The sequence below is a fragment of the Macaca fascicularis genome, chromosome X (assembly GCF_037993035.2).
Source record: "Macaca fascicularis isolate 582-1 chromosome X, T2T-MFA8v1.1".
In the NCBI taxonomy this organism is placed as follows: Eukaryota; Metazoa; Chordata; class Mammalia; order Primates; family Cercopithecidae; genus Macaca; species Macaca fascicularis.
The window spans coordinates 104,104,487-104,118,811 of record NC_088395.1 but is presented as its reverse complement, the minus strand read 5'-3'; the positions used below and the strand labels follow the sequence as shown (position 1 = coordinate 104,118,811).

General features: G+C 37.3%; 1 protein-coding gene across 5 annotated transcripts in view; it reads right to left on the bottom strand.

Moving 5' to 3' along the window:
• The window catches only part of DIAPH2 (diaphanous related formin 2), a 919,127-nt gene that overhangs the window by 208,749 nt on the left and 696,053 nt on the right, over positions 1-14,325 (bottom strand). For all 5 annotated transcript variants that reach the window (XM_065538079.1, XM_065538080.1, XM_065538081.1 and 2 more), the window contains one exon: positions 2,880-3,015. In XM_065538079.1, the coding sequence (XP_065394151.1) occupies positions 2,880-3,015 (136 nt within the window). The remainder of the gene's footprint in view (positions 1-2,879; positions 3,016-14,325) is intronic.

The following is a 14,325-nucleotide window of genomic DNA, read 5'->3' as shown; positions in this document are numbered from 1 at the left end:
GAAAGATACCATTAGGAGAAATAGATGATGGGTTGATGGGTGCAGCAAACTACCATGGCACGTGTATACCTATGTAACAAAACTGCACGTTCTATAAGGGTACTGCAGAACTTGAAGTATAATTTAAAAAAAAAAAAAGAAAGAAAGAGAGCTCACAATCTGTCCCCTGTCCCCTACTATCTCTTCCAGTTTCTTCCCCAGCTACTCCTCCCTGCACATAAAGGAGCTAACTTTCAGAACTTTTTTTTTTTTGAGACACAGTCTTGCTCTGTCACCCAGACTGGAGTGCAGCACTATGATACTGCAACCTCTGCCTCCCAGGTTCAAGCGATTCTTCTGCCTCAGCCTCCCGAGTAGCTGGGACTACAGGTGCGTACCACCATGCCTGGCTAATTTTTGTATTTTTAGTAGAGACGGGGTTTCACCATATTAGCCAGGCTGGTCTCGAACTCCTGACCTCGTGATCCGCCCACCTCAGCCTCCCAAAGTGCTGGGACTACAGGTGTGAGCCACTGTGCCCAGCCACCTTCAGAACTTTTCTACTGACTTCTTCACTTTCTCAATGATAACTTCCTGTAAATACATATTGCCATGCTGTACTCTAGTGCTTACCTCCTAATAGAGTGACTGCAGTCATGACCAGTTTTCCTGATTCTAATTACGAAGTTTGTTTGCTAAATTATGTTGATACTATTCTATTTTAACACAGCTTTTTACATAATATTACTGTTTTTCTTCTATTAAAATGTTATATTTGTTTCCTGGGTGGAAGTACAAACTATAGTCAATTCCTGAAAATGTTTATATATTTTAAAAGTACGAAGACTAAACTTAACGGTATGGACATTACCTTAGAAGATTAGACATTAAGAGACATTACTGCAAAATGCTTGATAATGATTGTTATAATTAATAATTATACTTAAAAACACATAATTAACTCTGGTTACACACTGCCTGGGTTCAAATCTTAATTCTACCTCTCACTATCTGTGTGACCTTGGGCGAGTTACTTAACTTCTCTGTGCCCCAGTTTTGTCATTTTAAAATGAGATAGTAGTACTTTCCTAATAGGGTTCTGTGAGGATTAAATTGGCTCCTAAATGCAAAATTCCTAGAATAGTTCTTGGTGAGTAGCAAGTGCTATATGTTAGTTGTTGTTGTTATCATTTTCTCCTGACAGTGGCATAGGTAAATGGAAAGATTCCATAGTGAGACAACTTGGATTCTAATCTTGGTGCTAGTACTTCCTATTTGTGTGACCTTGGCCAAGTTCCTTAATTTCTATTAGCCTCAGTTTTCTATCTGTAAAATGAGATGATAATAATACCTACCTCATAGAGATGTTGTGAGGATTGACTTAAAATATGTAAAAGTGCTGGGCGCAGTGGCTCATGCTTGTAATCCCGGCACTTTGGGAGGCCGAGGCAGGTGGATCACGAGGTCAGGAGTTCAAGACCAGCCTGGCCAACACAGTGAAACCCCGTCTCTACCAAAAATACAAAAATTAGCTGGGTGTAGTGGCAGGCGCCTGTAATCCCAGCTACTTGGGAGGCTGAGGCAGGAGAATCACTTGAACCCAGGAGGCAGAGGTTGCAGTGAGCCGAGATCGTGCCACTGCACTCCTGCCTGGGCGACAGAGCTAGACTCCGACTCAAAAAATAAAATAAAATAAATACGTAAAAGTCTTACGACCATGCTTGGCATATGGTCAATATTATAGAGTGCTTGCAATTTTTACTATTGTTATCTTCAGTAATACATGGTCCATATTAATCATATTACCTTGTATCTTGTTCAGATTTTGTTTTGTTTTGTTTGTAAATTCTCTAAACCTCAGGTGACAAAGGCTATCTATGCATGCTTTTTTATTCTTAAATTTTCAGTGTGCAGATACCTGATACCAATCACTTTCTTTTTTTGCTCTCTCTTCTTTAGAAAGTAAACCAACCAAACCAAACAACTCACCAACAATATACAGTCACTCTTGCTAACCAATAAAACAACTAACTTTATTTATTTATTTATTTATTTATTTATTTATTTATTTATTTATTTGAGATAGAGTCTTGCTCTGTCGCCCAGGCTGGAGTACAATGGCATGATCTTGGCTCACTGTAGCCTCCGCCCTCCAGTTTCAAACAATCCTCTCACCTCAGCCTCCTGGGCAGTTGGGATTACAGGTGCCTGCCACCATGCCTGACTAATTTTTGTATTTTTTGTAGAGATGGGGTTTCACCCTGTTGGCCAGACTGGTCTTGAACTCATGACCTCAGGTGAACCTCCCGCGTCGGCCTCCCAAAGTGCTGGGATTACATGCATGAGCCACTGTGCCTGGCCTCGAACAACTTACTTTAAACTCTATAGACATACCAGCATCTTGTGCTTAGGTTCACAGCTGTGCAAGATGCCTTTCCCTATTTTATTCAACTTGTAATAGTGCTGTCAATATCTCTTAGGACTTAAAATGTTCAAGCCTCCAAGAAAGACTGTTAACTGTTACTGCACTGTCAACAGACATGTGCCAACAAAATGAAGTTAAAAGCTAAGGCTTATCTCCCCATACCAGTTTTTCACATTTCATCTCACCCTCTTCTTCCCTCCCCACTGCCTCATCCAGAATATAATATACTATGGTAAGAAAAGTAGGGAGAAAAACACTATCTCAACAAAATAACATCTTGCGTTGGTTATTAAAAATCCTGAATGCTCAATGTAGGGATATATGAAATACAGACAGCATCATGAGAGAAATTTGGCACAAGTAACTAATACTATTGTGAATTTTCTATGAAAATGTACGTTATAATCCAAAAATAAATAACTGCAATTATTTTGTACTTTTTGCATTTTTATAAAAATTGGAAATATTTTCATACCTTTGTTTATGTCAATGAGTTGTTTCTTTTTCTTCTGGCGTTCTAACTTTTCTTGTTCAGCTTTCTCTTTCGCAAGTTTTGCCCTCCTGGTCTTCTCTTCCATTTCTCTTCTCTTATTGTTTTCTCTCACTGCTTCCTATACATATAAACAAAGTTAAACAAAAACCTTTCCATTACTTATATAATGGAGAAGTTTTACAGTTTTAAATTTGTATAAATATGCAGAGATGGGAAGGTATTACAGCAGCCGGAAGGTGCATACATATACTTTTGAGAGAGACAATTAATTGTAAAATGTCTGTTCTTGAAAAAAGATTTAGAAATAACTCAGTCTTCAATTGCCATTATCTAGGGTGCCAGAAAATTAAGGACATCAATGTTACAGATTTAACAATAAATACGCTTTATCTATTGTTAAAATATGAACTAGTTTGACACATGAGAAGACATAGTAAGGAAATATGACTCAGCAAGTATTTTATCCCCTTTATTGGATACTTTGCTGTTATCTGCAAAATTGAGATTAATAAAAAAACTACCTTCTAGGATTTTTGTGAGGAAAAATGATACGAACATAAAGTGCTTAGAATAGATCCTGATATATTATAATCAAGGAATTTTAGTCTATGATGATGATGGTGGTGGTCCTGGTGCTGGTGATAATGATTACATCTAATCATGCAGGGCATGAAACAGCAATATTATCACAGAAAAGAAATACCTTCAAATATGACAGCTTTTTACATGCCAAAATATTTAGAAATGCTGAAACATATTTCAAGCTATCATCTGTTTGATTTTGGATAGATTATTTGTGGAACATAGGCGAATGAGTGCATTCCAGCAGATGGTATTAGAGAAAGCTGAATTAATGTGATCAGCTGGAATATCAACTTCCTTTGAGTTCAGATAAATCACGAATGCAGAGACATATCAACTACAAGTTCCTTCCATCAAGTTGCTCTGTTTCTTTTATGATTGATTAAAAATACTTCATAGCATGTACAAACTATTTCACAAAAACTATTTTGTTCCAGAAACCCTAAAGAAAAAGACTCAATAACAAGAATACATCTACAAGGCTTTGCCTGGAGGGGTTTACATGGAAATAATTTTTTTCTTTATGTTAAAAGACACGGTAGTTTAAAATAGCCTTAAAAACACTTTCAAAATTCTCCTGACGTGCAAGAATTGATTTCTTCCTAAAAAATCTAAATTATTTTACCTTCACTGGTACCTCCCCTTTCTCCCGTCATTGTTTTTGTGCTCTTAGACTCCATAGCAATAGGCTAGGAGCACAAAGGCACCTGGCTATTGCAGACGAACTCAAAGACTACCACTTAAAAATAAACTGGCATACTAGAATCATAATTTTAAAGCAGGGTTTCTCAACCTCAGCACTACTGTCACTTCAGGCTAGATAATTCTTTGGTAGGAGCTGTCCTGTGCATTGTGGGATGTTTAGCAGCATCCCTGGCCTCTACCTGCCAGATGCCAGTATGATCCCACTCCAGTTGTGATAACCAGAAATGTTTCCAGAAATTGCCAAATGTTACATGGAGGAAAAACTTGCCCCAGGCTGAGAACTACTCATGTAAGGGATTTTATAAAGATAATTTATTCACAAAAAATTAGCATCCACTCTGTTAAACCAAGCTTCCTTTTACAGATGTGGAAACTGAATTCTGAATGAGTTTAAGTACTTGGCTAAGGTCACACATTTATGTAATTACAAGGCTGGAAGGGAACACTGGTTTAGTGTTTGTTTTATTGTACAAGGAAGAAAAGAAAATGTGGATGTAACATCAAAAGCGTAAGTAACAACAAAAAATAGATAAATAAGGCTTCATCAAAATTAAAAACTTTTGGCCATCAATAAGTACTGTCAAGGAAATTAAGAGACAACCCAGAATGGTAGGAAATATTTGCAAATCATGTATCTGATAAGAATATATAAGAAGGGCCAGGCGCGGTGGCTCACGCCTGTAATCCCAGCACTTTGGGAGGCTGAGGTGGGCAGATCACGAGGTCAGGAGTTAGAGACCAGCCTGGCCAGTACGGTAAAACCCCGTCTCTACTAAAAATACAAAAAAAAAAAAAATAGCTGGGCATGGTGGCACATGCCTTTAGTCCCAGCTACTCGGGAGGCTGAGGCAGGAGAATTGTTTGAACCTGGCATACGGAGGTTGCAGTGAGCCACGATTGTGCCAAGATTGTGCCACTGCACCCCAGCCTGGGCGACAGAGCGAGACTCCATCTCAAAAAAAAAAAAAAAAGAATACATAAGAAGCACTTAAAACTTGATAATAAAAAGACAAATAACCCAATTAAAATGGGCAAAGAGTTTGAATAGATATTTCTCCAAAGGAGATAAACATACATACAATAATCACATGAAAAGATGCTCACCATCGTTAATCACTAGGGAAATGCAAATGAAAACTACAGTGAGGTACCACTTCATAGCCACTAGGAGGGCTATAATTTCAAAATAAAAAAAAAAAGATAATAAGTGAGGATGTGAAGAAATTGAAACTCCTGTGCATTGCTGGGGTAAATGTAAAATGGTGGCCATTTTGGAAAACAGTCTGGCAATCCTTTAAAATGCTAAACATAGAGTTACTATATGATCCAACAATTCCACACCTAGATATATACCCAAAAGAAAATAGATGTTCATACAAAAACATGCACAAGAATGTTCATAGTAGCATTATTCCTAAAAGTCAAAAAGTAGAAACAACCCAAATGTCCATCAATGGATGGATAAACAAAATGTGATATATATCCTTACAATTGAATATTATTCAACCATAAAAAGAATGAAATGCTGATACATGCTAAAACATGTATGAACTTCACAAACATCATGCTAAGTGAAAGAAGCCAAATACACGTCACATATTGTATGATTCCACTTATTTGTAATGTCCAGAATAGGCAAATCCACAGAAACAGAAAGTATATTAGTGGTTGTGAGAGGGTGGAAGAGAGGGGAATGAGAATAAACTGATAATGAATATGGAGTTTCTTTTGTGGGTGGTGGTGGGGAGGTGATGGAAGTATTCTGGAATTAAGATAGTGGTGATGGTTTCACAGCCTTATGACATACTAAAAACCACTGATTTTTCTTTTCTTTTCTTTTCTTTTTTTTTTTTTTTTTTTGAGATGGAGCCTCGCTCTGTTGCCCAGGCTGAAGTGCAATGGTGTGATCTCGGCTCACGGTAACCTCTGCCTCCTGGGTTCAAGCGATTCTCCTGCCTCAGCCGCCTGAGTAGCTGGGATTACAGGCATGCACCACCACGCCCGGCTAATTTTTGTACTTTTAGTAGAGAAGGGGTTTCATCACGTTGGTTAGGTTGGTCTCAAACTCCTGACCTCAACTGATAAGCCCGCCTTGGCCTCCCAAAGTGCTGGGATTACAGGCGTGAGTCACTGCACCCGGCCAAACCACTGAATTACATACACTACAATGGTAAATTTTATGGTATGTAAATTATCTCGATAAAAATTAATCACATTAATAAATAGATGTCTAAGAAAGACAGGATGGAAGTAAAATTGTAACTCAAAAGGGAAAAAACAATGTGAAAAGGCATCACATATTCAGGCCCTGATACTAATAAGCTATATGATGTTTGGCAAGTAACATGAAAAGAGGCAAGTAGCAGAGGAAAGAAAGAAGGCTAATGCTTGTATATATTTTATTAGTGGTCAAATCTCTGATTTGGTAAACAGTCACCAAGATCTGGGTGGACTATTAGATTATCAATCTAATGGGTTGTTTAGATGCTGAGTGCTGCCATTAGGAATCCTCAGTAAAAGTTTATTAAGATGGAGGGAAAAAAACCACTGGTTACTTGCATTTGTATTTCTTCTTTGTTCTGATAATGACAGTTACTCTTTAATGGAACTCTATTACGTACCAGGGGTTTTAAACATTATCTAGTCTTAAATACATACTTTGTAATCTTTATAGAAAACCTGCAAAGTAGGTATTATTTGTTCCATTTTATACATGAAATTTAGGTTCAGGTAGGCTAAGTGACATACCCAAAGCTACACAGCTTCTTAAGTAACACAACCACTTAGGATTCTTTGGCATTAGCCTCTACGTTCATTTTCACTATCAGGATGCCCCCCAAATAGAGTTGCCAGATAAAATACAGGCTTCTCAGTTAAATTTAAATTTCAGATAAACTGTGAATACTTTTATTAGTAGAAGTATGTCTCATATAATATTTGGAACATACTTAAATAGAAAAAAATCATGTAATATTTAGGATATGTTGATACTGAAAAATTATCCATTATCTGAAATTCAGCTTCAACTGAGAATCCTCCTATATTTTCATTTGATAAACCTGGCAGTCCGATTCCCAAGACTGTGTTGATTTTTTATAAGCATCCTTTGATAGACTAAGATCATCTAATAAAGACAGTAGAAATGATTACAAAAAGAAATGCCCAAATCAAAACCACATTTTCAAAATAGAAATGTTGATATAGATTATTGATAGGCATTATATTGTACATGAACTTGAATCATGCTATTTCTGTAGCATTCTCCGTATATTTATTATTTCTGGAAAATACGTTAAAACTAAAAAAAGAGTTCATATAAAAATCAAACTGATACAATTTGCGATAGAAGAAAATAAGGCAAGAGATTAAATTTTTATATGAGAGGGAGGCTTGCAACAGGCACTGCTAAAACAACATGAATGTAGATCTAGTAAGGGATAAAGCAGAACAAGTAATAGGTCTATCAGTTTATATCTGAAATGTTTCAGGAATACATTTAACTACACAACAATCACAATTTGTAATGGCATGTGTAATCTTTAAGAGGCCAAAACAGAATTTAAAAAATCATTTCTGTGGTTTGGCATTATTGACAGTAAATGAAAACATCTACAAAGGCATATATTTTTCAAGCAACACAGACTAGAAAAAGATTCTGGTCCTGATGTCACTGGTGCTGTTTTCATGAAAAGGCCTCATGCTGAAAAGAATAACATATTCCTCTTGGTGTTTTTACTTGGCTCTGGCTTTAGGAAATTAGGGATAGAAAATACATGCTTGTTTAATTCTCTTTCCTTAGGAAATAATTTTAAAAGAGAAAGGGAAATCTTAAAGATACTTTCATATCAATAATCTTTAGTTTTTAAGACATTGTTTAACCCTTCTAAAAATGTAAAAGCTGGTGAGGAAAAAAATTATTTTGAGGGATGGGATATATTCTCATCATCCTAATTCTTACAAAATAAAAATCAAATAATCAAAAGAACGAAAGCAGTAGGAGCAAATTTAAGGTCAGGTTAAGAAAATCCCCTAAATAATTGACTGTGATTAACATTACTTTGTACTTGTCAAAGCCTCGCTAAACATTTTAAAACACTAACTCATGAGTACTTAAACGTCATTCTCAAGTAAGCATTAATCATTATTTCTCAAGGTTGGAAATGCCAACTGATTAGATTCTGTCATTGTACAGGACAGTGCTCTGTTAAAAGGATGCTAATTGAAAAAGTGTTTTGGTACTAACCTTATACAAGATAAGAAATATGTTTACAGCCGGGTGCAGTGGCTCACGCCTGTAATCCCAGCACTTTGGGAGGCTGAGGAGGGCGGATCATGAGGTCAGGAGATCAAGACTATCCTGGCTAACATGGTGAAACCCCATCTCTACTAAAAATAAAAATAAAAAAATTAGCCGGGCATGGTGGCAGGTGCCTGTAGTCCCAATTACTCGGGAGGCTGAGGCAGGAGAATGGCGTGAACCTGGGATGCGGAGCTTGCAGTGAGCTGAGATCGCGCCACTGCACTCCAGCCTGGGCGACAGAGTGAGACTCCAAAAAAGAAAAAAAAAAGAAATATGTTTACAGAAAAAAGTCTCAGTTTTACTGGCATATCTATTTGTTAAGAGTTGGTAAAAGGTACAAAAGGAGTAAAATATAAAGAAAAATGTATCTAGGATTTACTACAAAATATTCACCAACCTAATTTTAAATCTCTTGCTGAAACCTCTATTGCCTTACTGAAAAAAAAAATGTGAATAAATTACAAATCTTATTTCCCTTGCTATGCATAATTACCAAGTAAGACCTATGGACTAAAAATGTCATATGCTAAAAAAAAAAAAAAAAGAAAAAGAAATTCATGTAAATGCTAAGACCTCTCATTTATTTCAATTAAGCTTTAAGAAATGGATGAAACTGATTCAGAAAATTCCAAGGAGCCCAGATGCCAGCCTCATTCAGGTCAGGTCTACACGAAGCAAGCATCTTCCAACCTTGCCTTGATATTTGAAAACATAAACCACCACTACCACCACCACCACCATCACAGCAAACAATTTCTTACTACCATTGCTTCTATTGGCTTCCTATTTCAGAGCTGACTGCTGAAGTACTTTACAAGCACCACGAGATCACTGAAAGCTGAAGGCATATTTCAGGGACAGAGAAATAAAACAATTAGTAGTAAGGATCCTGGAGTCAGAAAAATCTGGTTTCAAATCAAAGCTCCATCACTTATCCTAAAAACTGTGTGACCTTGAACAAGTTAGTTCATGTCTTTGAGCTTGAGTTTCCACATCTGCAGAATCGAGATACTACTTAAATCACAGGATTGTTAAACAGATTAAGTGAAATAATGCTTATATAAAACACTTAAGACAAAGTTTGGTACAGAGGAAATGCTCATTATATAGTAGCTGTGATTACCATGTATAACAGAAACATCTAAAAGTTTGAACAGTAAGAATTCAGTCACTGACAGACAAATGACCACATCTGTTTTCAATGACTTATTTTGCAAACCCCCTTCCTCCTTTCTTTGGGAAGTTATGAGGACATAATCTATGACTGGAAATATACCAACCTGATACTATCTACCCTCATAACTGTACTGAATATGATTTTCAACTGTACCATATTATTGGCATCCAAGGTAATTTTACAATTCCATATATATCACTGTAACTTGGCACTCATGAAAAGAAAAAGAAAACTAGGAATGTATTCATTTTCTCTTTTGAGTTTTGGATCATTCTGGTTACCCGTGTGAATATAGTTGGCAAGACTTTCAGTTCATTACAGTATCAGAAGTTGTATGATAGTAGAGTCACATAACCATAAAATTATGTAAATTAGAAATGTCCTGGTGAACAAATTGGTAACTCCGGCACCAGAGGAATACTGTGATCACACTGAGGAGTATTTCTTCATTCATCAAGGGTGTTGGAAGGATTTGAAAATGATACTGAGAAAAATGATTTGGCAATGATATAAAGAAACCTGGTGTCTATTATATTGAAAATCTTTTTATACACTAAATATGAGTCACTGAGATAGTAGTTTTAATGAAAACTCAACAAAATAGGGGAAATTCCACATTTTGTTTTAGAATCAGGGTCTCCCTCTGTCACCAGGCTGTAATGCAGTGGTACAATCTTAGCTTACTGCAATCTCGAATTCCTAGGCTCAAGAGATCCTCCTGCTTCAACCTCTCAAGTAGCTGGGACAACAGGTGTGAGCTGCCATGCCTGGCAGTTTCTTTCTTTTCTTTCTTTTTGCTTTCCTTTCTTTCCTTTCCTTCCTTTCCTTCCTTCCTTTCTTCCTTTCTAAAGATGGAGCCTAGCTATGTTGCTCAGGCTGGTCTTGAAGTCACGTGATCCTCCTGCCTTGGCCTCCCAAAGTGCTGAGATTATAGACTTGAACCATCAAGCCCAGCTAAACTTTTTTTTTTTTTTTTTTTTTGAGACAGAGTTTCACTCTGTCACCCAGGCTGGAGTGCAGTGGCCCAATCTCAGCTCACTGCAAACTCTGCCTCCTGGGTTCAAGCGATTCTCCCGCCCCAGCCTCTCGAGTAGCTGGGATTACAGGCGTGTGACACCACGCCCGAATAATTTTTGTATTTTTTTTAGAGACGGGGTTTCACCATGTTGGCCAGGCTGGTCTCAAACTCCTGACCTCAAGTGATCCTCCCGCCTTGGCCTCCCAAAGTGCTGGGACTGTAGGTGTGTGCCACTGTGCCCAGCCAAGCCCAGCTAATTTTTAAATATTTTTCACATTTTTAATCTTGAACTCTCTGAGCAACTGATTCTTTCTTAGCTTTAATTCAGACTGTGCTTTTAGAGTTTTTTTTTAACTTTTCTGTTTTTTTTGCTAGACACTGAAGAATTTTTAAATTGTTTATTTCAGTCACCTCTTTTAAAAATAAGACACTTAAAATTTATATTAAATAACCCCTGACCAGAATAACGTCCATTTCCATATTTCCTAGATAAGTATAATTCTAATTTTATGCATCTTGGTAAGAGTTTTAAAAAATTTCTTACCTGTAATTTTATGCCCAGAGTAAAAATAATGGGAAATTGTCCTCATTATATGGATCATTTTAAGTCGGGATCCATAGTCCAAACTTTCTAATGAACACAGGATGGCCTTGAGGGGTTGGGAGATCTAGTTTAAATCCAAGCTCCTCTAGAGACTATAGTGCTTTATGCCCTTGGGCCATTTACTTAACTGCACTAACCCTCTTTTCCCAATCTGTGAAATATAGTCATGCATCTCATAATGACATTTAGTACAACAGATGGGACCACATATATGAAGGCAGTCCCATAAGATTATAACAGAACTGATAAATTCCTTTCACCTAGTGAGGTCATGGCCATCATAATGTCAGAGCCCAACACATTACTCATGTACTTATGGTGATGCTGGTATAAACAAACCTACTGCATTATCAGTCCTATAAAAGTATAGTGCATACAATGATGTACAATACACAGTACTTGATACTGATAATAAATGACTATGTTACTGGTTTATGTATTTGCTATACTATACTTTCTACCATTTAGAGTGTACACCTACTTATAACAAGTTAACTGTAAAATGGCCTCGGGCAGGTCTTTCAGGTCCTCCAGAAGAAGGCATTCTTATCACACAAGATGACAGCTCCATGTGTGTTATTGCCCCTGAAGATTTCCAGTGGGATAAGACATGGAGATGGAAGACAGTGATATTGATGATCCTGACCCTGTGTAGTCCGAGGCTAACGTGTGTGCTTGTGTCTGATGAGAGCAACTTCCAATCTTCTAAGCTGCATTCATGCTAAGTGCCCTAACACAGGTGTACCATTTTTATTTTTATATAGTATTTTTATTGTTCCTCTTCTGTTTAGATGTTCAGATACACAAATACTTACCAATGTGTTACATACTGTATTCTGTACAGTAATATGCTGCACAGGTTTGTAGTCGAGGAACAATAGGCTATACTGTATAGTCTAAATGTGTAGTAGGCCATAGCATCTAGCTTTGTGTAGGGACACTCTATCATGTTCATACAAAAATGAAATCACCTAACAATGCATTTTTCAGACTGTATCCCTCTCATTAAGCAACACGATTGTACTTGTACTTCACAGTGTTGGTTTGCGATTTAATGAGGAATCACATATAAAGTTATTAGTAACAGTGCTTGGCACATAAAACATGTTCAATAAATGGTGGTGGATATTGTGATATTATTCCACATTTGGGCAATACAAAGGTCCCATGCTTTTCAAGGTCTGTACTCCATTTCCTCCAACCCAGGAGCATGTCCACATGTGTGCGTGCATGCTGGGGAGAAGGAGGAATTCTTTTTGATCTGAAAATCTTGCAATATCAGGTAAAAGTTTGAAGAAACAAAACACCCAAACACTCTTTAAGCCACCAACTTTGAACAGATAATAGGACTTGTCTTTCTGTGCCAAGAGAAAAAAAGATAGAGGTAGAAAGAACAACGGGAGGTTTTGGGGGAAAATTCTTGGTGTTAGGATATCATATTTGACAAATCTAAGAAATAATAAAGATCATATACTAATGTGCTGTTTTGACTAATAAAGAAATTCATGCATCATTTTACTCAAGTTTCAACATGCCTTACAGGACTGTAGCAAAAACTGAGGTTTGAAGGTTCCTGGGGAAAGGTAGTGAATTTGTGGGGGGGCGGGAATTACTGTTGTTGTTGTTGTTTTCTAACATCTCTAGTTCTGTTACCTCACTGTGAAAATAAAGCACACAGTCCAATATAAGACCAATTGCTTTGGAAATTAGGAGTTTAATTTTGTTTCTTTAGGGAACATTTGTCTTAGAATGAGGGATTCACTTAGTCTGCCTCAATGTTTATGGAAGGACCAGGAGAATTAGCCCATACTTGGTTCCCTACCCTAGACCTTGCTAAGCTTTCTTATACTTTTCCCATCTTTACTGATAGGAGGCTGTTAGCTGTGCTGGAACATCATTACTGAGGGATTTCAAATAGGAGATAGGACGAAAGGCGGAAACTTTTTGCTTATTGGTGGGGTTCTCATTTCATTCCAGTCATAACAGGAGGCAAAATAGGTAGCAATGGACAGGTTGTCCAGACCAGTGAATGAGGTAGGGTTATAGCAGCAGTTTCCTTTCCCTGTCCCAAAGATGTCCTGAACATGACAATGAAACAGCAAAGGCAATCCTAGATGCAATAACTTTTCATCATTTTACCAAAAAGTTTTTTCTTTTTAAAAGTTCTCCTTCTCTTTTCCTCTACTTCATAGAGTTAACATATTCTGTGCTTGAATTGTTTTGGGTACTACTGACACTGTCTTTTTTTTTTTTTTTTTTTTTTTTTTGAGATGGAGTTTCGCTCTTGTTGCCCAGGCTGGAGTGCTATGGTATGATCTTGGCTCACTGCAACCTCTGCCTCCCAGATTCAAGCAATTCTCCTGCCTCAGCCTCCCGAGTAGCTGGGATTACAGGTGTCCACCACGACGCCCGGATAATTTTTGTATTTTTAGTAGAGATGGAGTTTCACCATGTTGGTCAGGCTGGTCTCAAACTCCTGACCTCAGGTGATCCACCCACCTCAACCTCCCAAAGTGCTGGGATTTTCAGGTGTGAGCTACCACACCCGGCCTATACTATTGACACTTTTGTGGCACTGGCCTGGAACCAAGGAGAAAAGAGGTGATAGGAAACACAGATCCCAATGTATGTTACCGCTAACTGATTTGTAGCTTGGGCTGTGGTCCTTATTTGTTATAGTAAAGATGGGTGAAAACCTAAAAGAATATCAAAAGTAAATCAGGACTCATATAGTTGTACAGGTCTTTTTCACTCCCATTTGAGAATGATCACATCAGGTTACAAATAGGAAGATACAGTCTGAGCCAAGATGAGTTTTTCAGCATCTGAACAAGGAATTGAACAATCTGATCATTAGAGAAAAAAACCTACATAAGATGGTGGAAATGGTTCTTTAGAATTTTCAGCTGCAACTGAAGACAAATTAAGGCTTTCCATTAACGAAAGGAAGGAAGCCTACGCTTTAATTAACACCCAACAACATTAGATATTCCTTTTCTATAGTTTCACTGCGTTTAAAGGGCATATTGGATTGAAGGAGTC